The following is a 27,950-nucleotide window of genomic DNA, read 5'->3' on the forward strand; positions in this document are numbered from 1 at the left end:
TGTTCTCAGGGTGTGTGCAGTTCAGCTGGCAGAGGTGTTCACAGACATCTTCAACAGGTCCCTGCTGCAGTCTGTAGTCCCCACATGCTTCAAACATTCCACTATCGTTCCTGTCCCGAAAAAGACAATCATCACCTGCCCCAACGACTACCGCCCAGTAGCACTCACCTCCATCATAATGAAGTGCTTTGAGCGGTTAGTCAAATCATTCATCACCTCCTCCCTCCCTGAATCTCTGGACCCCCTGCAGTTTGCCTACAGAGCAAACAGGTCCACAGACGACGCCATAGCCCTCACCCTCCACACTGCCCTCTCACACCTGGACCCGAAGAACAGGAACACATATGTGAGAATGCTGTTCATTGACTACAGTTCAGCATTCAATACCATTGTGCCCTCCAAGCTGGCCATCAAGCTCAGAGACCTCGGGCTCAACAGCGCCCTCTGTGACTGGATCCTGAACTTCCTGACGGGCAGACCCCAGGCAGTGCGGGTGGGAAACATCACATCCTCCACCCTGATCCTCAACACCGGTGCCCCTCAAGGCTGCGTGCTCAGCCCTCTCCTCTACTCCCTGTTCACCCACGACTGCGTGGCCACACACAGCTCCAACACCATCGTGAAGTTTGCTGATGACACGACCGTCATCGGCCAGATCACAGACGATGACGAGACGGCGTACAGAGAGGAGGTCGAAAACCTGACATCTTGGTGCCAGGATAACAACCTCCATCTCAACATCAGCAAAACAAAGGAGCTGATTGTGGATTACAGGAAGCAGCAGGGAGAGGGACACGCCCCCATCGCCATCAATGGGACTACGGTGGAGAGAGTCAAAAGCTTCAGGTTCCTTGGGGTCCACATCACTGAGGACCTGACATGGTCTCTTCACACCACCACCATCACCAAGAAAGCTCGACAGCGGCTCTTCTTCCTCCGCAGGTTGAGGAGGTTCAAAATGGATTCCAGGATACTCTGCAACTTCTACAGGTGCACGATAGAGAGTATCCTCACTGGCAGCATGACGGCCTGGTACGGCAGCTGCACCGACCTCGATCGTAAGGCTTTACAGAGGGTGGTGAAAACTGCACAGCACATCACCAGGACGGAGCTGCCATCCATGGAGGACCTTTACTCCCAGCGGCTCAGGAAGAAATCACTACGGATTATCAAAGACCCCCATCACCCCAGCCACAAACTGTTCTTTCTGTTGCCGTCTGGCAGACGTTACCGCAGCATCCTGGCAAGGACAAGAAGATTCGGAGACAGTTTCTTCCCGCGGGCAGTGAGACTGTTAAAAAATTGAACTGTTGAAACAACTTCAAACATTCATCTGCTACTCAGTAGTATGTATCTAATACCTAATATATATATATATATATCATTCCAATAACTTGTATATAGACTCTATTGCACTATTCCACATCATAACTTTATCATAACTTTATTTTATTTTATAACTATTATTCTTTTTGTATTGCTCTTGCTCTTATTGTTATTATGTTGCATTGTTGGAGAAGCCTGTGACATAAGATTTTCAACTACATAATTACTCTGTAACTATGTCAGATTGACAATAAAGAACCTTGAACCTTGAACCTTGAATGGAACAGAAGGATGCAATTCTACATTCATGGAAACATATATGCAAATAAAAAATTGGATATGTCTTGTTTGTAAGAGGACTGATAATCACACGATGTGGGTGGATGGGGATTATGAATGACTTAAAGCCTTGGGCTGTATCCTGCTGTACAAGAAAGTCAGGAAAAGACAGCAAGACAGAAACAGATATATGTGGACTAACAATAATGTAAATCTAGGAAAGTGTGCAGACCTTAGTGATGGCGAGGGCGCATGCTTGTCCCCAGATCTCGATCAGCTGCTGCTGTCCAAACTTGTAGTCCCTGAGCAGCTCTGTCTCGATAGCTTCTGCCTCCCCTTTACTGTGAGACACAGAATAAGACACAGGGTTAGCAAGAGAGGTTTTGTTCAATAACAACATCATCATCAACTCAAACATCGTCGGTATCATCATGCCATCACAAGCGTGCTCGAAGCCTCATTAAAAGGCTTCACACATCATTCTTAATTTAACCCACCAGCAGAAACACACTGAATTTAAAGTGTCTGCAGTGTGAATCAAATAAATGTTCTGCCGGAATGTACTGTTCAAAAGCAGCAGGCCAAAACTGCAAGATACGGCAGGCATTGTTTTTCACAACACAGAAATAACACATAATCGAGAGGTTGTATGAACAAAGCAGTGACCCATCATTCACAGAAATGTATTAAAATCAATCAATAAACTCAAACAAATTTGAATTAATTTCCCCAATATCACAAATGACAAAGTTGTTGCAGGGGGCTTTACAGTGTGTTCAGTATACAACACTCTCTGTCCTTAGATCCTTGCATCAAATAAGGAAAAACCCCACAATGTAGGGGGAAAGGGAAGAAACCCAGGGAGAGCAACAAAGGAGTGATCCCACTTGCAATATGGACAGACATGTATTATATAGTATAGTGTGTGTATGGATTTAAAAAGATAGTAAAATGACCACATAGACAACCCAAATGAAAAAGGATCATTTGAAGGTATATAAAAAAGATTTACTTTAGCTTAAATGCCAGGATGTGCTGTGAACTGTATTTGTGAACACAACCTGCAGTTGATGTGATTTCAGTATTAATTATGCCAGGCACGAATTAGTTTTGTGATCTAATGCTCACACATTGTCTTTGTGCCTTTGCTTCCTCTGGCTGCTGTTGGCACGGTGACAGTGTGACTAATGCTTCGGTGCCTGTTGGAGCTGCTTATAGAATGGAGGTGTATGTGTGTCAGTGTGACAAATGCCTTGTTAAAACAGCACAGCAGCTGGCAGGAAGAAAAGGAGCAGGTCAGGTGAAAATCACTCAAGTCCTAATTTGGGGTCTGATCCTGTAAAGTTGAATACATCTCTTTCACTCTACAGACCCCTGGTGGTCCCCCTTAGTACTGCACCTTCATAAAGAAAACGGATGATTAATGATTATGTTCAGGTAGAAATCAGACTGGATGTCTTAACTTGTTTTTCCATTTTGCTGTACTTTAAAACCTATCAGAGACAACTTTAGAGCAGAGTGATGGATGCAGCAGGTGGAAATTTGATTTAAGAGTTATTATTTCTGATATAAAGATCATATATCAGACCGATAAGAGCAGATGAAAGATGGATCAATGCATAAAATCAGTATTGTGCTTCCATTTAGCACTCAAGCTTTCAACTCTGTTACATATCTTTACCTATCAAAAGAGAGCTCTTTGCCTAAGTGCAAGTGTACGTGTTTGTCTGTGCGCGTGTGTGTGTGTATGTGCGTGCGTGCGTGCGTGCGTGCGTGCGTGCGTGCGTGCGTGCGTGCGTGCGTGCGTGCGTGCGTCTGGGGGGGATGTTTGTTGGTTGTTTTCTTTAGATTACATTGTGATTTTTTCCTGTTACATCATATGTTGACAATCAGATAAACATACAATGTGCAGACAGACATTTGCTTACAGATGAATGGAAGTAATTGAAGAGGGCCTTTATGTGGAAATATTGCTGTTTTATATCACTGCCTCTCTGAACTGCTATTCAGCTCTGTTTTCCAGGAAGAAACAGGACAAATAAACACTATTATTGTTCTGTTTATGCTGAACAATAACAGTGAAGGGCTGTGTGTGTGTGTGTGTGTGTGTGTGTGTGTGTGTGTGTGTGTGTGTGTGTGTGTGTGTGTGTGTGTGTGTGTGTGTGTGTGTGTGAGCACGCCGGTGTATCTATGTGGGGTTTCTGGCATTTACCTGTGCCAGAGGAGCTGCAGCAGCTGTCACCCACGGCTCACCTCAGGATGTTTCCTGAGGCACTGTGACAAGATGATCTTTGAAAAGTTCACCTCAATCCACAGGGTTCTTCCTGGCAGGACCAGAGCGCCTTACAGCTATCATTTTGTCAAACTCATTCTACATGAGGATAGGCAATTTTATTTGCTGCTTTCAAAACAGAGAAATGTGTTCCAGTATGAGTACAAAAAAGTCTAAATCTATTCTGTTGGTGTCGGTGGAGAGCTCTTAACTCAGACCGATACTATCAAAGTAACAGTGCTGCTGCTGAACAGGCACTGACTATTGATTTTTAACTTTACTCACAGAGCAAAGTGTTGTGGGTGTACTGCTCAGCTGCTATAAAGTATATGGTGACAGCCAAGTGCCACTACCACAAGGGGGCAGCTCACAGTGTTCATACTCTAAAGACAGATGGCTGATTCATGCTGCATATGGCATGTTTTTTTTCCATTACCAGCTCTTATCACACCTATAATAATTCTTAATCAGACATTTGTTCACAAAAATGGTACGTATGAGTGCAAACAGTGATTGCATTTAAAGTGTGAGCACCTTGCAAAAGCCTCAACTCGGTGTTTAAGGAAAGCAGGTATGCAGATATAACCTTGCCCTTGGTTTTAATTTAACACTAAATGTGTGCAGGTGTGTGTGTACTAGCTTGTGTAGTGCACGTGCAGATAAAAAAGGGTCTTCTGAGGATTATCCTGTGTTGCACCTGTAGCCACAACCATTCAACCGCCAGCAACCTCTCCCCCAGAGGGAGGGTTGATTTCCCCATGCTTTGTGTGATGTGCTCCTGCAGTTTCTCACCTTCATTGCAGCGCTGCTCAACTGTGATCAACCTGCTTAATGACTCTGTTTACTTTACACATGAGATACGGTAAAATGAAACTTTAATGGGGCCTGTGGGGAGATAAGGACACTTCAGTAGCAAATAGCAGGAGCTTAAAGGCTGCAGCAAAGATACAAAATGTATTTACATAATAATGAAGAGGTTGGAGTTCGCAAAAACATTAAAATGGAAATGTTAACACATGAATAAATCATTGTGGAGCTGAAAGTGAGGCATTTAGAGTGTACAATATATGAGCAATATCATCACCTAATTGTTTCGAACATAACTCTGTTGTTCTATGCAGAAAATATAGCAGCATACCATGTGAACACAATTGCTGAACACAAAAATATCTGCAGCTCTGCAAAAGAAACTGTGAAAGTAAAGTATAAGACAAAAATACAAAATGTACCCTGTCATCTCAGCTGAGAAACCACCCATAAACATTGTGTTACCATATATTCTGCAGCCGTGAAGCAACCTTGTACCATGAGAGGTGAATTAGCCACTGAATGTCAGAAGGGCTTCTATTTGCTAACATTGGAATACTAAAATAGCCACATTTCTCACACCCTCCCTTTTAATTCACCTAATGTCCACCTTTCCAGCATGATCTTCTGGTTAGATAAAGAGCAAGATTAAAATAGCTGGAAGAGAAATGCTGTAGTCGAAATCTTTCAAGCCACACATTGTAGCCTAAACCTGGCAGGGGTAGCTACTGTATGTTATGAAGCAAAATCATAAAGAAACAGACAGATAATGTCCATATGAACATCATATTTTTACACTTACAGTAATAATAACCCTCCAGCTATGTTTTTAGCTAAGCTAGCTACATGCAATGCAAATGTTAGCTACCAGGCTACACAAAGAGGGTGAACATATTAACATAAACATTGGTACAAATATGTTAGCATTGTCATTGTAAGCAGTTAGCATGCTTATGTTACCATGCTTTCTTAACACTGCACTATTGCTAAGTATAGCCTCACAAAGCTGGTAGCATGGCAGTAAAATCAGGCCTTTTTAACAAAATGAAACGCTGCCTGACAAAACAAGACACCTGCAGCTCACGTTCAATGCCTACTTAATGTTGTACAAACAGCCCAGCTGCTGCTACATGCTCCAGATTTACTGTTGTGTAATTAACTAAACTGTCTTCAGTAGTAGAAAGCCATGTGATGGGAACTGTGCTGGTCCAATAAAAAGCCCTCAAAAAAATCTGCCCTCTTCTCTATCCCACTCTCTGCCCTGCCTCTTTCCCATTATCTGTCCACCCCCCACCCCATGTAGTACTCAATCGATGTTAATGATACTTCAGGCCTTTCAAGCGTCATTACAGTGCCACATCAAATGACATGCTGATAAGAAGATCACTGTTTTTATGTTTATTTCTAGTCTCTTCTAATTACCAATCTGCGGCATTTTCATACTAATTAGCTTCTATTTTTGTTGCTGTCTGGTAAACAAAGTGATTATTCAGCCTAAGTGCAGTGCAATGTAAAAGCTTTTATGTTTACTACACTTGCTAATAAGCTACATAGCAACTGTTCACTATGGTAGGCCTCTCTCAGGGATAGATATTTCAGTATGCAGTAGCTGATGTGTTCAACAGTTTGGATAAATACAAAAAGCGCAATAGATCTATGGAAAAAAACTCAGTACGAACATCTATTTGGTGACAATACTAACATCTATATTCTTTTGTTTCACAAATACAAACCTGATCCACTTTTTATTTGTAGTAATTCAATACTTTTTATCATCACTCTTGTACATAGCACACACATTAAATCAAGACTCTGCATTTAACCAATCCTAGTAGCAGTGAGCAGCTATCATATAAGAAACCAGGGGGCACTATCAATAAAAAGTCTCCTAATTGAATTAAATTCTATGTATAAAGTGTAAAATCTGTGACGGTTGCTGTTTGGAAAACTGTCAAGTTTCTATGAAAACAAAATGGCAAGAAGAAGGGAGGGTTGGACTGTGTGGGTGGATGAACAGATGGGTCTTTTAAGCATCTCCCCCGTATGTTTTTCTAAATTATCTCTAAGTCAATTGGAATATGCCTGTGCCGTTCTGTGTGAAAAGTGTAAAAGCTGACATTGGAAAATACACATAAATAAAAAAATGAAATATGAAAAATATGAAAAGAAGCTTCTACATCATGATGCAAAAAATAACTCGGTAACGCTTTTTTGACCCGCTTCACATTTGATGGTATAAATGCAGCAAGAGACCCTGAGATATTCTCTTTTCTTTCACCTCACTTGTGTTGACTCTTTACTTCTCTGTCCTTTAAAGGGGACCTATCATGCAAAATGCACTTTTGTACGTCTTTTATACATGAATATGTGTCCCCGGTGTTCCAGGGAACTCACCAAGTGTCAGAAAACACAACCCTCTCTATTTTCCTCCATACCCAAATCTCTAAAAAAGGGGCTGCAACGGATCTGATAAAAACTGATCCAGATTTGAACACTGTCCTGACGTCAGGACGGTGGCGCTACGGCTATTGGGCCAACTCCACCAATCAGGAGGAGACAGCCATGGCCATTGCCGTTCGAAAGCGCTGGAGACGCTGTAGTACATATGCCAGGCCTGTAGGTGGTGCTGTTCTCACAGAATCAGCCCTTGCAAAAACAGGGGTAAAAAAGTGCAAATTGAGCGAAATGAGGCATGGCTAAAATGCATAATCTGTTTGGTATTTTGAAAAAAAAAAAGTATAAATATGCCTTATATAGGTATGGTCCTACACTATATTATTATAATATAGCATGATAGGTCCACTTTAATTTCCAGCTTTTCTGATCCCACCTTATCATTCACTCCAGTTTACCCTTTTCAATTTCCCCTCTATGTTCCTCTGCCGCTCTCGCCCTCCTATCCACGCCCTCCGTCACTCTCTATCACGCTGATGAAGGTCACTGAACCAGAGTGATGGCAAATGGAGCGTTGACAACAATGGCACGCAGATAAAGGGAAAACATGGGCCGAGAGACCACATGAAAGGTCACTCACCCCTGTTTTTCTTTGAAATCAGGAATTGGAGAGAAAAATTGCAGAAGATAAATGTACTTTATATCACATATAAGCAGAAAGGTAAGGCTGTGGAATTAATATTACTCACCTTAAGCCTCACTTTCATCAGTACCCTAAAGATAATCTCATTATGGACACCCAGCTTTGTTCCAGCTAAAAGGTTTTGGTCATAATTTTGGCGTTATGCTGATGTAAAGCTTATATCCTTCAAAGCTTAATAGCTTAGTATATATTTGACTCCAAAGTATAGACCTCCTTGCTATTAAAACAAGATAATCTGTAGGCTTTTTCAGGTGTCAGTGCATCCGATTTAACATGTGCGTCATCTCAGGACACCTTTCATCATCAGTCAGGCCTCCCGGGGTTTTGCCTACGGGAGGTCCTACAGCAGCCAGCCAGGAGACGATGTAAAAAGGGAAAATCGCAGTGGGAGGGCGACAGAGAAAGGCCGGATGGTTCTATATGTTTTGATCAAAATAAAAAATAATGTGAATACCAGCAGAGAGTGACACATCAGAGGATAAGAAATGCATGCAATAAGATGAAAGCGGAGTCGTTTAAACAGTCCAATAATTCAAGCCGAACAAAACAAGAATCATGGTAAGCATATCTCAATTGGAATGCCCTATGTCACACTATGTAAGTGTGCAGATGTAAAGGTACCAGTCTAGTTAAGTATTGCAATTGCAGTGTGGATTACACAGCATTTCCTTTTTATAACAGAGGTTGCTTCATTCCTGGAATAATGAATAAATCACAGCATAGCTTGCCAAAAACATAAATGAGAATCACAAGGTGTTTACAGTGCCCGACTGCTATAAAAATCACATTGCTGGAGGCATAAAGATACATAGTATTATTTCCTTTTGCATAATTTGTTGATGGGCAGGAGGATCAGGTGCCAATGTGAGGGGAGTGTCTCAGCTGGCAGATAGTAGCTTGCCTTGAGTCTCCATATGGTGTCATTCTAACTGCCCAGCGTGAGCCTCTTCATGCTGCTCAATTCTTATCAAATCAGGATGGCATGATTCACTTTGTTTCAAGCCTCCTTTGGTAATTATTAAGGACTGGCTGTAGTGTGTGTGTGAGAGAGAGGACACACACAGTCACATCCATAAAACTGTCTCCGGCAGCTTCATTCTTTTAAATCAGGGTTAATCCGTTTAGCTGTCTGCTCTTGTTCCTCATATCCGGTGCGACGAGACAGACATTCTTTAGATAATATCAATCAGTGGCTCCAGCATTTTGCTCTCATAACTTATTTCATCCTTCACTCACCATGGACACATAAACCATGAACATGATCATATTTACCTAAAGCCACAGGTGTTGGCTAGCTCATGTTTTTGCTATACTTCCAGTGAGTGTTTGTTCTATCAAGCCATAAATGTTTGTCCATTAGTCAGGTCTACTTCACATGTGGTTGCAAAAGGATAAGGATGTTTATCTAGATGGAGGGTCAACCACACATGGACACAGATACACAAGACATGAGTGGCACACTAACATGCCTACAGGTTACATCATCCCCCCTCCAATGGTCTTTAATCCAATCACCCAGTTATCCTGAATATCCATTTATAACCTCTGCCTCCGCTTCCAACCTAGCTCCCTCAGTTTGAAGCCAGAGGCCATCCGCATAACGAAATACAAAGCATGCGTTGTCACATCCTATCCATTTCCACTCAGGCAGGGTCTTGTCCTTTAGTTACTGGAGGCAGAACAGGATATATAACGCAATTTTAAAAGCCGACGGCCAGGAAACGACACACTGATGACCTATCTGTTTTCAGTGACCTTAAGTAAAATAACAATGTATCAGTTGCTATGTGTTTTAGGAGACAAAGCTTGTTTTTAGAGAGATATTTGTGGCCATATATCCACCTTCTGGACATCGGGACAGATCCATATACACTGACTGCATTGCACAGCATCAACAAATGTCAGCATCGGTTGGCTATACTTTAATATAAAAACCCAATATAGCTTTTTTGCAGCCAGCAGATGATGAACCGAAAAGGTGACCTCATTTTCTTCCCTCGTGTGCCATTTATGGACAGCCAAGGTGCCATAGCAACAATGCTGCCAGAGTCATGTGACCACCCTTGAAGAGAATGCTAGAAGAAAATATTTCACTATGCCATTTTTCCATATGATGTGCTCCCCGGGTTTTGATTTCCTGCACGTATGACTGGGGTGATTTAAGTTTGGTTTGTTGGGGATCCCTCCACTCACTCGTCGACCCTATCCCCCCACTGGTAAGCCTCAGCCCCTAATTAATGTCCCCCTTTGTGTTATAGCCCTGTGTGACTGTTTTAAACTGCATTTTAGCTATTGACCTGTGCTTGATAAAATAAAATATTTTTGATAAATTGAAAACACGTCTCCTGCACCATTAGTATTCGAACCTGTGTATCTATAACTGAAAACCTGTTAATATTTCCTTGGGTGAAACTCCCAAGGTGGCGTTGTCGGAATTGTGAATTGTGTAATCAAACTAACTTTAAACAAATACATTCACCTATCCTCCCTTCTGCGGCTGCTGCCACACATAGAAAAACTGCCCAGAAATAAGCCAAATTCAAGCATTTTAGAATACCCTGTGAGCTTGCATGCTAAATAAGCTGTGCAAAGCTCTCCTCAGTTTTTGTAATTGATGTGTTGATTGAGAGCTTCACCATGTGGCTGTGACCATGTGGCCACATGCATTCACAAGTTGTTTTCCTATCTTGTTGTGAGCAATTTATCAGAGATGGACTAATTCCCCTCTTTCCTTTAATTGATTTGTTTATTTTTTTCCGTTTTACCCACATTTAGTTTTACAGAGAGGGTTAATGGTATGACCTCAACACTACATCCAAGTGCAAAGACACAGTCCCTCACTGGCTTCCTACCCATAAAAACTACCTATCATGCACCCTTCCATTTTCATCTTTATCTAAAACCTAAAAGTAGTGTTTTAAATGTCATACTTGTTATATTTAATATCTGCTGGGTTTGCAAACAGACGTTTCCCCAGCCAAAACCAACTGGACAAATGTTTTAAAATGCATTAGCAAAGATCACAGAACAATAAACATTTGCTAAAAAATACAGTATAAATATGATGTTTTTAGCACACAGAACCACGGGTAGTCTTTCAGCTGGAGTAGCTGAGTGGCATCATGTTGTGCAGGAATCAGACCCCAACATGCAGCAATCTCCATGAGTACTTGCTGTACAAACTGAACAACTTGAGTATAGTTCTGAATGTTAGCAATTTCCTAACTGTAATGGGTGCTCAAAGCCTTCACACTAATGGGGAAAAAAAGGTACCCAGAGTGATGCAGTCTGGAGTTGTAAAATCCCCATTATCGCTCTGTGGGGATAAAATAGAAAGGGAAAAATTGGCTAAAAGAAAGAGGTCTAAACTATAATGGCAAGATAACGAAAATAATTGAAGGATCGGTGGAGAGGGAGCAGATACGAGGAACAGGGGAGGAGAAAGTGACACAGCATAATTAGAACCACTGCCATTAGTGATGCTGAGAAACAAAGGAACAAGTCAGACTAATGAAACCCTGCCATGAAGAGAGCAATCTTCCTAAGACCTCTCTGCTGTATGTGACCAAATAAATGCTTTTCTCCCAGCTGTAAACCAAGAAAACAATGTTTCACTGTCGCAGATGAGCCAGTGTTTAATCAGTGTCTAGTATGATCTATCATTATGTAGCTAATGTTAACTGGGAATTGATATGGCCACTGAAACCGGCTGGAAATGAACAACATGATACTGTTTCTGTATTTCTGGTTAATCCCAAGGGGCTTCTGTCTACATCCTTTACACCCATTTGGATCCAGATGACACAGTTGGTTAGTTACACCACATAGTGTAACAGAGAGGGAACATACCAGAAAGGCCAAGTTGATGGAAAGGACATAGAAAATAAGCAAAGGACAAATAATACACATGGAAATGACAAGTTATGTTATAATTGACATGCATATTGCTATAGATTTTGAAAAGATATGAAGATAACTGTGGTTACAATATGAATAACTGCTTATTCAAAAATGTAATACCCCGTCAAACTTTCAGAAGATAAATGCTTGGTAGTGCAATATCAAAATGTGCAGTGCAGCTAACATTAAGTCAGTGTTAACATTTAATATCCTGCTGATGAGACCCAAAACATGGCTTCTCCAGGGAAGAACATTTACCAGATGTTATCTTTGTTTTTATTGGAAGCCCTTGCAATGAGGCAGTTTTATGATAATGCTTTTTTCCCCTGTTTAATTCTTATTAGTCACAGCACAAGAGGAAGCTACGGGTTGAGAAACAACAAGAATCAGTCAGCACTTAGGCTGCATCTACACGGGTATCGAAAACGAAAACTAACCGAATTCGATATCAAAAAAGTCTTCCGTCCACACGGTATCGGCTCAAGAAACGTGTCCGTCCACACGAGACCGCTCGACCCGCTGTAGTACATATGCCGGGCCTGTAAGTGGCGCTGTACTTCCGCCACAAAATACACCAAAAGCAGCTAAGAAGACCCCCCGAGCATGGTTGCCATGGTTGCCTGGTTGCACTTCTGTTTATGATTTAGCAACATGTAGTTCATGTAGTTCTCCATGTCCACTTGTTGCTGATGGTTGTGGTAGAGGAGCTGTAGATTTTGCACTAACATCTGTAGCATGGTCAGTAGCAGTAGTTACTGACCATGCTACAGCAGTGAGCAGCAGAGGTGGGGAGAGGCGGGGCTATGGCTTCATCGTTATCAGGAAATGATCGTATAGGACGTACACACGGAGCCGTTTGGCCCCCCAGAGCGTTTCGTCCGCAGATCTACCCACCTTGGGACCAGTTACCGTTTGAGGGCTCCATTTCCGCGGTTCCGTTACGGCCTCGTGTGGCCGAACCGTCCATACGATAGAGAACTGTAGCAGATACAACCCGTTTCGTGTCCGTGTGGACGGGGCCTCTTTCACACGGGAACGTTTGCGTTTATGCACAGTATGCGTATTCAAAAAAGTCTTCCGTTCACATGCATTCATTTCATTTAACGTGTCTGTTCAAACGAGGCCGCTGGAAACGCTGTAGTACATATGCCGGGACTGTAAGTGGCGCTGTAACTTCCGCCAAAATACACCAAAAGCAGCGAAGAAGAGCAGCCCTGCAGCAATGTTGCCATGGCTACCTTTCTGTTTACGCCCCGCGGTGTATTTAGCAACATGTAGTTCATGTAATTCTCCATGTCCACTTGTTGCTGATGGTTGTGGTAGAGGAGCTGTAGATTTTGCACTAATATCTGTAGCATGGTCAGTAGCAGTAGCACTAGCAGTAGCTACTGACAGGAGGAAGTGTGTGTGGTGATTGCTGGTATTCAGCGGGATATAGTCATTTCCTCAGCATATGGATTAATGCAACGGGGAAGTTAACTGAAAGAAACCGAATCTGTGGATATTGCATCGACCGACCAAGAAGCACGTCTCCGTGGAGAGGACGGCTCAGAAAGAGAGATATTCTCTACAAACACCGGGTGAGATCGCTCCTTTGTCAATATAATGGATCAATGCATGAAATCTGACTCTGTTTATTTTGTTTAAGGAGTATATTGGGCGTTAACAATTCTGGTTTGCCTTTTATAATATTATTTCATTCAAGAACCCCTTGTGCGTTTAATTAACACAGCTATTTTTGATAGTTGCTACAGCAGTGAGCAGGAGAGGTGGGGAGAGGTGGGGCTATCGCTATTTTTTCAGGAAATATTCGTATAGAGGTGATTACACGGACTCGGTTGACCCCCCAGAGCGTTTCGTTTGCAAATCTATCCACCTTGGGACCCGTTATCGTTTGTGGGGTCAGTTTCTATCGGCCTCGTGTAAATAATAGGGCTATACGCACGCGAAACTATGCAGATACAAGCAGTTTTCTCCTCGTGCAAACGGCGCCTGAGTAATCAGCATACCTCAGTGTTAGATAACCTATAATGATAATGCACAAACAATTTAAATAAGTTAACAGATTTGTTTGTGTTTTATGACATGAGATCAAAACGGTTAATATGAATAACGGATCATATTAGTAATGTTATATGAAAGGAGTAGCTTCTAGTGTTTTAGCATCTTCCAGCTAACCGTTTTGGCAGCATTGCAAGCATGTTTTTAAAAAACTCAACTAGATCTGCTGTATGCTACCTCCCCAGCACCAAACAGGTGAAAAATAAAAAGGTGAAAGTAGCTGATAACCATAAAGGAGCATTTAGCAGCTAGAGAGACATTTCTTTCAGCTGTATAGTGAGTGAATATTGGACTAACATCTAGCCAGGTGAGCAGAGCATGTTTTAAATGAACGCTATGCTGCTACATGTTAAAGGGGCTGGTTACAATTGGCAAAATATTAGTAATTGCAACTATACAGATCAGAAAATACCAGAAACAAACACATCAAAGGCATTTACTAGCTGTCGCAGAAAGCTTTCTTCACACAAGGCGAGTTTCTAATTTCTCTAAGGTGGTAAATCAGACAGCAAAATAATTCTTAGATTAGATTTTTATACTTAAAGATTTAGGTTTAAAGTTGAGATTAAACCAATTGAGAGCAAAAGGACAATGACATATAATATTAACAGAGAACTCATCTTAATTGAATCCAGAGTGAAGGTCACACAAAGGGCCAATCAAGAGGTCAACTTGTTTACGACCAGTGATTGTATTTTACTTTGTTTCTATGGTCAAGCTCAATACATGCTCAAAACTCTAAATATGGCCCTTGATCATAACATTCTGAAATCAGAGCTCTTCTTCTGCAATCTGTAGTTATTCTCCGGAAGAACATTTTATCAAGAGCAGAAAAAAAGGCTTTGGCTAGTGATACAAATGAAGAGTCTGGAGTTCAGGGGTGCAGCGTGGGTTGTGAGTGCTTGAGCATAATGCCTGTCTCCTGCCATCCAAAAGATGAATCTGCTTCATGCTCACACGTTTAAGGGCTCTTTTGTAGCATTGCCAAAAGACAAGAGACTCTCCATGCAAAGCCAGGGGAGACAAAATAGAAAATAAGATGCTTCTGCTTTTGCTGAAAACTCTTCCTTCTCACAAACAGCTTACTCTCTTTCTACCTATATTCATCCTGTTTGGTGGCCATGTGTGAATAGGTGATCTTCTTCTTCTCTTTCTTTCACCGCGCAAAAAATGGTGCCTGTTTCATAAGGCAAATGCAGGTGGGTCAACTGAAAGGCAATTAGATACAAAACACATGCAGCACACAAACAGCAAAGAGCATATCAATGAGTAAATACAGCCTCAAACTCAAACTGCCACAGCTTCTCTGGGTCTCCCACCCTCATTTTGGCCTGAAGCCTTCACACCAAACAAGCTTTTGTTTCTCACAACTACATCCTCACACCTGCACACGTACACACACACACACTCACAGGCCGTGCATAATTGATGAGCACAGCGGTAGGGGGAACCATGAGAGGGACCAGAGGGCCAGTGCATCTAAACTGGCATTCGGTCGACCTTTCACAGATACGCTGGCATGTGCGTATGCATGAATGCTTATGCGTGGGCACATGTGTGGGTGTGTTTACGCTGCTTTGGTGGCAGGTGGCGGGGAGAAATGTGTGAGAGTTGCAAAGAGACCAAGGCTGATGCCAGAGATGATGAAGAGAGTATTCTTCGGAGACGCTGTGAATAAAAATCATGATGAAGAAGTTGGAAATACGGCTGAGGAGCGGGAGAGTAAGACTCCAGTGAGTTTCCTCTAATGAAAGCAGAGCAGCCAGACGTTATGATAAACATTGATAAAACAGGAGCATATAAACTCTAGATTGAGACGCGAGTCAATCACACAAACAACAAAATGTTCTTGCAGTCAAGTATCGTTTCAGACAAGCAATTAGTCAGCCCCTGTGGCATAGTGGTGTGTTATTGACACACACACTTGTTATAGATGTAGCAGCCTCATGACTTCAGAAATGCATACTAAATTCCATCTGCTGATCAAACTTTCCCACAGCTCTAGACCCGACCTTGGCGTCGTCCTTTACTGACAGTAGAGTTTGTTGAGCAGCAGAAACCTCCGGTCCCCCAATGGCTTTTAACCGTCAGGCTTAGCTGTAATGTATGCATGTGTGGCATTTCCCATACATTAGGAACAGAATGTCACACAAGCTGTGCAGCCCTGGGAGACTAGCAGGTGGTAGTATGGGTTGTAGGATTTGTTTTTGGATGGGTGTGTCTGCGTTATATAGCCTACAAATGGTGCTTATGTGAGTCTGAACACGCCTGCGTTACAGTCAATCTTCCTCACCTCCCTCTGAAATGATTAGGTGGTGAAAGAGCAACAGCTGCAGGAGGGGAAGGAGGTACAGATGTGTAAGCCTCACACCATACGTGTGATGTGGAGGAGGAGCCGTCACGCAAAGCCTGCTCCTGCCACTGCTTCCTCGCCTCAGTTTAACTCCACAGGCTTGTATCAGAACAGCCAACTGGCAGCTATTAAACTGATGGTATTCTTTTTCTTTCATAAATTGTCAGTTTTGTCACTGCAATAAGAAGGAGACTGAACTCCTGCATGGATAAGGACAGAATCACAGTCGTTATAAAGTGATTTCTTCTTCAATACATCTAATAATGACATCATCTTTTCATAGTTGCATGTTGCATTATGGGACTTAAATAGGCACAGCCCCTCCAATAAACCTGTATCTCCTGCCAACGGTTACTACTGGTCAAGGCAATTATACACCTCATAAAGTCACTGACCCTTACAGTGATGTCAAGAACAGCCGTTTTTGGTAATATGCATGACTAAATGATTGATCATCATTAAACCTCTTCAACACTGGCTAATCCCATTACCTCGACTTTGAGTGTGCCGTGGAGGAAAATTAAATTGACAGAGGAACTTGATTTGACTGTTACTGCTTCATAAAATCACCCTCGTCCCACTTTATTCTCCGTTTATTGGAAAACACTTTTTAGCAAATCCATGAGAAATATTTTTGCTCTCTTTTACAGTGGCGCTTCTTTGTAAATGATACATGATCATTTCAATACTGGAAGCACTTTCTTATGACTCTTGTTGCATGTTATAAAAACAATATCCTACATTTGGAACAATAGATTAACCAACCTCGATTTTGACAAGTTGTGCCAACCAGCTGGACAAAGCAACTGCATGAAGACACAGAAGAGAAGCCAAAGATAGCAAGCTGGAACAAAAAAAAGGGCTGAAGAAGTATGAGTGAGCGAAACAGACCACAACACCATTACTGATTTGGGTGCAGTCAAAGCTAGAAGTCTGCAGGCAAATTAGTGTTGGAGTGGGTGGAAATCCATGCATTTATTCAGTAGTGTTGTACAGTATGTATATGTGAGTGTATGTGTGAGCTGAGTAGGGGTGAAAGAGTTGAACAGAAGCTAAGAGACACAACCAAGGGCTATTAACTTACAGCTTTCAAAGTATGACGTGATTTCAGAAACATCTCTCGATATGTCCAGGTCTGCTCCAGGGTATGATTGTACAATTTTAACTTGCGATAGCACAAAAGCAGAGCCTTCTCTTTTTATTTTTAACCTGAGTCTGTGAAGTGTCTTTGAGCACCTTAAAAAGAGCTCTACAAATAAATATGTTATACATTTATCACTATAGAAGTAAAGTAATCAGCCTGTAACTCTAAGTCAGTAAGATGAACTGTGTGGCATAACATCCTGATGGGAGTATTTGTCAGATTCCTCTTGGTAAATTATGTTTGCCTGGCGTGCCCCTCCATCATAACTGTGTGAGAGATAGAGCCGGTGGATGTTTGTTGCACTGAGGGTGGTCTATTAGATTTGGGGCAGTGTGGCCATTTGCAGCCGCGAACTTGGAAATGCTGCATTTTTACCAAGAGTCACAGCCTTGTGTCAGGGAGCCATTATTGGCTTTGTGCTTGTTAAGCCGCTAGAGACGGTTAGAGGAAATTCACATTTTGTAACCCCAGTTCTCATATTTCACTTCAAACGTTACGCTTTTCAAATCATTGACTCAAGAGGTTAATAACGATCATTCAGAGACAGTGCCACGAGCATCTGAAGAGCTTGTCTTGAATGGCATGAAGTGCATGCAAATCACTGGGGTCTGCCCGCCTGCCATCTCACATCCAACAACAACAACAATGCTTTCTTTGCTGTCTTACATAATACAGCCTCTTGGGAAAAAACTCCAACGCTGTCAATATAAGCACCACACACTCTGTTTGTTTGGTACTAAATATAGCAGACCTTTATGATTTCTAAATAACATTTACAGTGAGCTGACGGAAATCCCCAAACTGTCAAAAGAAAACTCATGTTCCTCTCCTCTTATAACAGCAAATATTAGATAATGCCATTTTTTGGCTGTGAGAGCAAGAAAGAGATATCAATGTGAGCTCTGAATATCCAACATGTGCAACCATGTTTCAGAGATTTAAAGGAAACCCAGAGCTCCTGTTTGTCTATTGGTGCCTCTCCTTTCTTCATTTTCTCGTTGTCTATTCCACATCTCTCTAGGTATCAGCTCTCTCTTCATAAGCATTTCGTTTTTATTTTTTGGCTGTCGGGGTTGCAGTCTTTTTAACTACATGCCTGTCTCAGCATCACCATTAATCCGCTGGTTCTTGAAGTGGATTCTAGCAGTTACTGGAAGCCAGTGAAGCGAGCGGAGGAGCGGTGTGGTGTGGGAGAATTTAGGAAGGTTGAAGACCAGACGAGCCGCTGCATTCTGGATGAGCTGCAGAGGTCGGATGGCACATGCAGGTAGACCAGCCAGGAGGGAGTTGCAGTAGTCTAGGCGTGAGATGACGAGAGCCTGGACCAGAAGTTGCGTCGCTTTCTGGGTCAGGAGGGGACGTATCCTCCTGATGTTGTAAAGCGTGTATCTGCAGCAGCGGGTTGTGGCAGCGATGTTTGCTGTGAAGGACAGGTTGTTATAGGGTCACACCCAGATTCCTTGCAGTCTGAGTATTGATGAAATGGGTGAGAAACGGTAGAATATCAGGAGCGATAGTTTGAAGGAGGTTTGATGGGATAGGGTCCAGAGGACAGGTGGTAGGACGGGCAGAGGTAATGAGGGTAAGAACCTCACTTGGAGAGAGAGGGGAAAAGGAGGTTAGTGTGTGGGTGAACGGTGGGTCTGGTGACCCAGTGGTGAGTAATGGTGAGTCGGAAAAAGAAGAGCGAATATCATCAACCTTTTTTTCAAAGTAGTTAACAAAGTCGTTTGGAAGAAGGGAGGAGGGGGAAGGGGCTCCAGGAGGGTGGAGAAGATAGAATCCCAATTTGGGATTGGAATAGGAAGAATGGATCTTATCTTGAAAGAAAGTGCTTTTTGCCTGAGAGATCGAAGAAGAGAAAGAGGAGAGGAGAGCTTGATAGGTTAGGAGGTCGTCAGGGTGTTTGGATTTCCACCATTTCCGCTCAGCTGCCCGAAGGATGGTTCTATTAGCACGTAGTGCGTCATTTAGCCAGGGAGCAGGAGGGGACTGACGAGCCTGCCGAGTTGTGAAAGGACAGAGAGAGTCCAGTGCGGATGAGAGAGTAGAGAGGAGAGTTTCTGCAGCAGAGTTTGGAGGCAGGAGTTGGAACGAGTCAGACGAAGGGAGGGCTGAGAGCACAGATGAGGTAAGAGTAGAGGGGGAGAGGGAACGAAGGTTACGGCGGACAGGTGCAGAGTTAGAAGAGATTCGTTTGTTATGTTTGGAAAGCGGTAGAGAGAATGATATGAAAAAGTGATCCGAGGTGTGGAGTGGGTTTACAGAGAGGTTAGAAGTAGTGCAGTTCCTTGAGAATATGAGATCAAGGACATTGCCAGCTTTATGAGTAGGTGGGGATGGAGACAGTGAGAAAGCAAAGGCAGTTGAAAGAGATGTTAGTTCACATGTCTTCCCTGTCTGGAGGTTGAAGTCTCCGAGAAGTACAGTGAGAAGTACAGTGGGAGGGCCAGTTTCAGGGATGTGTGACAGGAGATTATCTAATTCCTCCAAGAAGTCCCCCAAGGCGCCTGGTGGACGGTAGAGAACAACAATGGTTAATTGTATAGGATGGGTTACAGTAACGGCATGGAATTCAAAGGTGGAAGGAGTGAAGTTAGGTAGTTGGTAGAGGGAAAAGCTCCATTTGGGAGAGAGCAGGAGACCAGTGCCACCTCCTCTGCCAGTGGGTCTGGGTGTATGGGTGAAGGAATATGCTGTGGAGAGAGCTGCTGGGGTGGATGTGTTGGATGGAGTAATGCAGGTCTCAGTGAGAGCAAGGAAATCCAGAGACTGCAGGGAAGCGTAGCCAGAAATGAAGTCAGCCTTAGGAACAGCTGACTGGCAGTTCCACAGGCCACCTGTAACTAGATGTTGGGTCTCAGTGGAGCATGTGGGATAGACAAGAGCAGGCCGGTTATAGCGATTAGGAGATGCACGGGGCCAGTAATAATTGCGAGAAGACACATGAACAGGAATGGAGAATATACACATGTTTTTAGCAAGAGTGGATATAAACACCAGCGATACTTAGCTCATTTAAAGTAGGATTTACCTCCTCTTTGCCTCCCTCGTGACTCCAACAGGACTCTATTGTCTTTGTCAGTCTTCAACGGGACTCTATTGTCTTTGTCAGTCTTCGTCAGTCTTTGTCAGTCTTCGTCAGGCTGACGCTCCTGGAAAGTGCTACCTAAAATGGACACCTGATTGCTGAGTTGTCACAGCTGTGGGGCCACGCCCCTTTAATTAGTTAACTCTCTGCAGCTGATGGGCCTCAATAGGGAATTGAAACTGGCTCACTCCTGAGTTGTTAATGAAACTTTTTAGTGGCACAATAGTTTACAATTACATTAAACCCTAAGTTATAAAGTTATGAGTTTAACCCTTAATACAGTTACCCCTACTAAATCAAAGATAACCCTAGCAGCCAGTTAGTTCAGTTTTAAGGTTTCTGTCAAACTAATTGTCCCAAATTTCTGCCTGAACAATACTGTAGCGGTTTTGAGATCAAAATCACAATTTCAATCAGAGCAACTACAGAGCATTTATACAGAGTACACACACTGAAACAGAGAAGTCTAAAAACAGAATGTTACTCACACAATTCTAGAAGTCACCAGTTGTTATCCTGTCAAAATCGAGTTGCACACTTAAAAATAGATCCTAGGATGGGTATCCTGGGCTGAAAGCTTGTTAGTTTGTTGTTAGGCAAAGAAGAAGACACGATATGTTAGTTTGAGGTGAATACTAACAATAAAGATCACTGTAGGCCTGTTTGCATGTACATTGCATGAAGCTTAGCATGCGTAGCAATTTGTACATTATTCTCCTTATTCTGAGCATTATCATGACTTTCAAAGCCAACTCTAATTCATATAATCCATCAGTGAGTAAGGGAGGACGTGGTAAACAACAATAGAGAGCTATATGAAATACATTAACATAATCAAAATACTGCTGCAGCACTCCTCCGATGGGAATGAAAACAAAAGCGCAATCAGGACTCAGCAAAGCAAGACTGTGAACCCAATTACTGACATTTGGGAAAGCCTTCCTGGCTGAAACCACTGGCACACACTCCCAACTACTGACAAACACACACATGATGAAGGCACAGTTGGAAACACAATACCTGAGGACAAACACATAATGTTCCTTTCTCGAACTTGCAAGGACACAAATGCATTCACAGAAAGGAAATACACCAACAAAAAATAATTTATACGGAACATATCCGCTTTGATCTTTCACACATCGCTTTTTGCTTTTTCTTTCTGCCAATTCAATTTCATTTTCAATCATGGTCTACTGGAAGTGCAGAACACAAAAAGACTTAAGAGTAACACCCTCACACAAAGAAAGAGCATTATGTGGGGGAAATCTGTTCAATAAAACTATATGTAACGGTCTTTAACAGACCCATCACCTACATGTCTCAGCCAGCCACGAAATGTCTCTCGCCGGTGTGTCTGAGGCATGGTTTCTATGGCAACTGGCACGAAGCTGATGTGAGTGACAAATGGTAAGAGCTGAAACAAAAGTGGGAGATAAGACACCAACCCCCCCTCTGGATCTTATTGTCAAATTTCTGGTCCTCGCCCTCTCTTCTTTCTGTCTCTTCCCCCTCTCCTCGAGCTATTTTTGTTAATCTGCACCTTGCTCCCTGCATTGATTTCCAGTGGCGATGACATAAGGTGTGCTGAAGTGGGCATTCCTCCCATTCTGTCATGAACACTTTCCTTTTTAATCCCATTTGTCAAAATAGCTCTGACCTGTGTACGCGAGTGGCCCATGGTTGAGAGGAAAAACTAGTTTAAAGGGTAGAAATTAAGACCAAAAGTTTGCTAGGAAACACGGATTATACTATCTACCGTTTAAAAAAAGGGTGTGTCTGATTCCAATGCATTAAAATTATCATTTGGGAAAAAAAGGTAAAAACCTTGGAGTAGAAAAGACAATCCGAGGTGACATTTGTATCTCAAGTTGCTGCTGAAATGACATTGACAGGAGTTGAGATAATGAAAGTCTCCCTGCAGCCTCTTCCTTTGGGGATGTTCCAGAAATAGACGACTGGAGGCATCTCCTAAGTACTTATAAAAGGAGAATAGGACATTTTGTCACTAAGACTCCTCTGTGTTTCATATCAAATTAACCTGACAGGTATCTAATCAAATCTCAAACAAGTTCAGAGAGATGTACACTGGCAGGAAACAGGGTTAAAAAATGCACAACCAGGATAAATCAAGCCAAGGCTAGCATGACGGCAAGCTAATCTGCGCTACCGCTAACTAGTTTGTGTGCTGCCTGCTAACCACTACTGGTTCTCCCAAATGTTACAATGTTATTTAATAGACAACACTGATTTGGGTAATAATGTAGTTTTGTAAGAGTTAATTTTTTAGTTTTTTGTTTATTTTAATGTTACACTTTGAATAACATGTATAACCTGTGCAATTATTCAATTTAGGATTAGGATTATCATTTATTGAAATTTCGGGCAATAATCTGGTTTTCTGTATTTATGTCTAATACTGTACTAATATCGGTACTTTCTGATGGATTATTCCTGCATGCTAAAGCCTCTAATGATTGGGCACACATGCACACCGCTTAGCCAGGCTTTACAAATAAGAAGTCTAATCGACAATTATAAAGTAAATTCCTCACATCTCACACTGAAATCAATAACGCAATACAAGACAGAGCTCATGCTGGGTATACGGCACTAATTAGTGTTTTCCAGACAATGAGAACTAAGATGTTATACTAATGAGCTGCACAATAAATCTGTCCACTTGTTCAAAATATTGTTTTACCTGTAGCCTGTGTTGGGGACTGTGGTAAGATCTGAATTTTGAAGAAATGTCAGTGGAGCCAGCTCAAGTGTTCTTGTTGAAACTGGCCCTTATTATTGTATTTAGGAACAGAACAGGTCACAGAGGCAGCATTCGTAATAAAAAAAAATTCAAACCCATACCACCTAAATCATCTGCAAATATATAAACCCCCCATAATCTCTCTTTCTTCTCTTCAGGCTCTCATGCCTGTCAGATTTCTAAATATCCAAGATATGCTAAAACCAAATGTCAATGTATTCTTCTTAGACAACATTAGACAAACATATATGCTTTAAAGTTCATGGATTTTCACACAAGTCAGAACCTTTTTATGGGTAGAATATCTGAAGCTGACACAACGTATTTAATGTAATGTAGAAAGATCCATTATTATCTTGGAATAAAATGTCTATCGAAGACTTTAAGCAAACCGAATGGGCTTTCATGTTGAGGCAATCCACAGAGATATTAATCAATTTGAAGAAATAACTGATTCAGACAGGTCAATGAGCAACTGTTAAATAAATATGTGTTACCAATTCCATCGAATTATTTGTGCTTTCCCAAAAAATATATATTGTTTATTTTGTCAACAGTGTCTGCAAGTGCAATTGGTGACCAACCAAGGTAATGAAAAGTGTGTAACTAATACTATGACTGTAACCTTTAAATGTCATAAATGAATTACAGAAGGAAAATACTAATTGAAAATAAAAGGCAGGTGAAAATGTTACTTTGGCAATGACAAACCTTGTGTTTTCACTCGTTTCATTAACTGTAGTTAATTAAGGCACAATGTGGACCTGCCAAATGAAATAATAGTCTTTCTCTAATTATAGCCTCGTGCTCTGTTTCACTGTGACAAAATGAAAGCCTGTCTCATTACTTTTATGCCTCAGAACACCTTTCAAATGGCGTACAAAAGGCCTGTCACAGATGGTAGTCACATGCTACAAGATTTACAACTAAACAAATCCTTTGCTGCCGAGTGCGCGCATTTCCTTTTACAACCAAAAATCTGTCTGTGGCAGCGACGACACTGTCACTAAGTCTTTGTTTGTTAGACTAAAATGAGCATTAGATTAGCTATACTGTTCAGCTCATGGTGAAAAACACAAATCATCATTGAAGACTGACAGCAGTTTGTTCGTATTTTAGTCATAAAAAAACAGTTATGACTTTTATATTGAAAAACATGTTTGACTGCCTTCCAGCCATTGCTTACCTTCTCAGCCCCTTTTATTTAGGTTCTTTTAATGATTAAAAATAAGCCGAGAGGTGCCCTGCAGGCAATAAAATGAGAGCATTTCAACAGATGCTAAGTTGAGTGCATTCAGCTGCCTCCAAAGAGACAACATTGCTCACTTCAATCCTGTCAAATCAATCTTACACACATTGATGCATAAACACAGAAATACAAGCACCCTTAACATTCACACATTCATTCGTAATTTGGGTTTCCGTGACTCAAGTGTGTCATTTTTTCTGTCTCGATTACAGTTTCTGCTAAATCATGATAGTAAAGGTAGAATATTAGAAGAGCTCTGTTTCTATTAGAAGATGTATTCTACTAAGCAGCTCTCCACTACAACCACCACTAATTTATGTTTGTAAAATAGTAGCAGGAGATCGAGAACATGAGTATGAGGGATTTACTACTTATTTAGTAAAGAGACATAAAGAATTGCACCACGGCCTAAAGTTAATCACAGTCTCTTTCTCTTGTTATGTCATCTTTATATATGTGTTTATGTAAAGCTTGTAGCCAGGGCCGTCCCTCCCTACAGGCCGATCATGCAGACTGTGTGGGGCCTCACCTTGCGGAGGGGGCCTCATCTTGCGGAGGGTGCCTCAACTGAGCCGAAAATATGCGCTTATGCGGCGCAATTAGTGTGGCGCGGCACGGTTTCGCTGCTGCGAGGCTCCACTAGCATCTAGCAGAGGGCCTCATCACATAACTTTGCGTGGGGCCTCATGTTGGCCAGGGACGGCCCTGCTTGTAGCTGTGAAGGAGGCAAGAAACTGATAAGGGTGCAGCTTCCAAATCAGAGTTTCAATGCACTTATTCCACATTCAAATAACACACACACTTCGAAACTCACAAAATCCTCGAAGTGTGAAGGTCAGGTCACATAATAGCGGTTAAATAAATGACATAAATTGACCTTATTAAATAGTGCCAATTTCTCACCTTCTTGCAGTTTGCCAGAGCCAAGCCAGAACAAAGATAAGCTTTGTGATTGACCTTTTCACTCTGTTCTCTTCTCTTTTCCAACCAACTTGCGCGAGAGCAAGATTATATTTCGTATGAATGTGTCATTTTTGTGAATCAATGTCCCCACAAGTTCCGTGGAATTCTTTAAATGCTAAATATTAAGTAGATTGCCATGACATTTTCTTAAATGTGTCATCAATTCCAATCCTGCTAATTAATAGTGACTCCATGACTTTAACTTAAGCAAGACCATGATCACATATTGATTAAAATGTCTCATCTTTAGATAGAACTGTAGACATTTGATGGATATAAGAATACTAATACTAATTAAAATGTTCCTTCAAAACTAATTCATATCATCCTCAGCTGAAGCCTATTGCTGTTGATGTTATTGCATGCTATTGTTAGCATTAAGCTCAAAGCTGTGCCAAAGTACGCTTCAAACAGTAGCATGTGTAAAGACTACAATGTGGCTCTAAGGATAAAGTTAATTCTGGCAATTTGTTATTGTCAGTTGATGGTGGGAACATGCAGTGCTAACTTTAGCATTTAGCCTAAAACAGCTGCTAACATGGCTAACACTCTTGTTATCACCAGATAATTGTAAACCATAAAAAAGCAATGTTCTAACTCTTACCTCAAGCTAGGTAATACGCAAAGTAACTAAATTACCTTAAATTAATGGATTTATACCTGTCTCTTTCCTACTTTAATTTAGTTAGTTTACACTTTACAGATATGTATTGCTACCTACTTATGAAGCAAAGATGGGAAATAGAATACTTCCTGTAGATCTAATTACTAATTGTATACCATCAGTCCTCATTTTGGTTTGCCCTCCCTCTCATCCACATGCTCTTCTTTTAAACATGTGAGGCGTAGATGTAAAACTTTTATAGGCCTAGCTAATCTGACTTTAACAGTAGAAGACAATTATGTCTAAACAGTGCACTGATATCATCTCTCCCCTCCCGTCTCCCTCTCTACTTCTCTGTCTCTCAACCTCAATCATTTCATTTGGCCTATATATAAATGCCAGACCTGTCACACAGGCAATTGGAACTACCATGGGAATTTGTGGCAGGAAGCTGAAAAGAGGGAAGCAAGCCAAATGAATAACAATAAGCCTGAAATGCATCATTGCCATGGTAGGAGAAATGAAGCCAAAGCAGGTAAAGTTAGACGGCTTTACTCACTGGCAGCAGCTCAGATAGACAGGTATAGGCAGACCAGTTAATAGAGAAAGGACAAAAATAGCTCAGGCTGTTCTAACAATTCTCTGAGCGACTGGCCCCAGGCCTCAGGTCAGGTGTGCTGAGTGAAAAGTCCAAAGAGTCAGAACATTCATTACTGTCAGAGTAGAAGGTGTAGGAGGGGGAAACAACATCATAAAGATACAGAAGGAGAGAAGTTGTCACGATCTGTCTGTGTTGTGTTTTGCCATGTCTAGATCTGTCTTTGGTTTCCTGTTTTATTTTGAAAAGTGTTCACCCCCCGTCTTGTCGGTTGCTTCCTGTCTCTGTGTTCCCTCCTGCCTGATTACCTGATTGTGTTCACCTTGTGCCCCTGTTTTCTCCTCCCTCCTCACCTGTGTCTTGTTTGTGTGATTAGTCTTGTGTGCATTTAAGTTCTGGTTTTTCTGTCTGTCGTTGTGAGAGTCTTGATGTTGCTGGAAGGATTTTGTTCTGAGGGATTTCTACGGATTGCCTTGCCTTGCCTTATTTTACTTTGTTGGCCTAGTTCCGCAATAAAAGTATTTTGGATTTCAAACAACATTCTGCGTTTGGGTCCTGTGTACCTTGCCCTCCAGCCGTGACAGAAGTGTTGCATTCTCAACGTTTTTGCGGTAAAGGGGCCCTGTTCCCTGTGTTCATTTTTCAGGTTTATATTTGCCTTTTGCTCCTCTACTGTGACAAGCTTCCATGCTTTAATGTTCAAAAAGCTCTTTATTTTTCTCATGATGCCTGTGCTGCAGCACCTCTTGTCACCCTCTGTCTGAATCCAGAGCCCAGTCTGCTCTGATTGGTTAGCTGGCCGGCTCTGTTGTGATAGGTCAACTGCTTGGAGATAACGCACCCCTTAGCCACGGCAAAATGTTTTGGAGCGCTAGCCAATAGGCGTGAGTGTTACATTGATGTCATTATGTTCAGGAAGTAAACAAAGGAGTCTATTCAAGGCATTTCAGTCAGGGAGGGGGGGAGTATGTGGGAGAGAACCTCTCTCTTGAGGGAACTTTGGTATTTACATGCACGAAACTTTGGTATTTACATGCACGAAAACCTATATAACACACTACAGGAAAGGAAAACCCCATAAAGCCTCAATAGGACCCCTTGAATTTACACAAATGAGACATGTTTTGATGGCGTTTTCTTTTTAGGAAGTGCAGCAAGAACATTGAGTACAGTTAATCTCACGGCCGATTAAAAAAAATGAAATCCTTTTGTAATACATTTCTTAAGTTCTCTGGCGTGCTGATTGGAGAACATTATTTGCTGTTATTTACCTGTTAAGGGTAGCCTAGACACAACAGAACAACTAGTGATGTGGTCAGAGCACTGACCTTTTAGAAATAGAGGTGAAACCATTTTATTCGGCACAAAAATCATGCACAAAAGCCAAACATTTGCTCTCAACAAGCCATATGAACTTTCACAGCTGAAACCAGGGACTGTGC

The 27,950-nt window shown here is 41.8% G+C and overlaps 1 protein-coding gene across 2 annotated transcripts in view; it reads right to left on the reverse strand.

The window, feature by feature from the left end:
- yjefn3 (YjeF N-terminal domain containing 3) overlaps positions 1-27,950 on the reverse strand; it is a 47,511-nt gene that overhangs the window by 15,140 nt on the left and 4,421 nt on the right. For both annotated transcript variants that reach the window (XM_034146448.1, XM_034146449.1), the window contains one exon: positions 1,838-1,946. In XM_034146448.1, the coding sequence (XP_034002339.1) occupies positions 1,838-1,946 (109 nt within the window). The remainder of the gene's footprint in view (positions 1-1,837; positions 1,947-27,950) is intronic.

This window comes from Trematomus bernacchii, unplaced genomic scaffold (assembly GCF_902827165.1).
Source record: "Trematomus bernacchii unplaced genomic scaffold, fTreBer1.1, whole genome shotgun sequence".
NCBI lineage: Eukaryota > Metazoa > Chordata > Actinopteri > Perciformes > Nototheniidae > Trematomus > Trematomus bernacchii.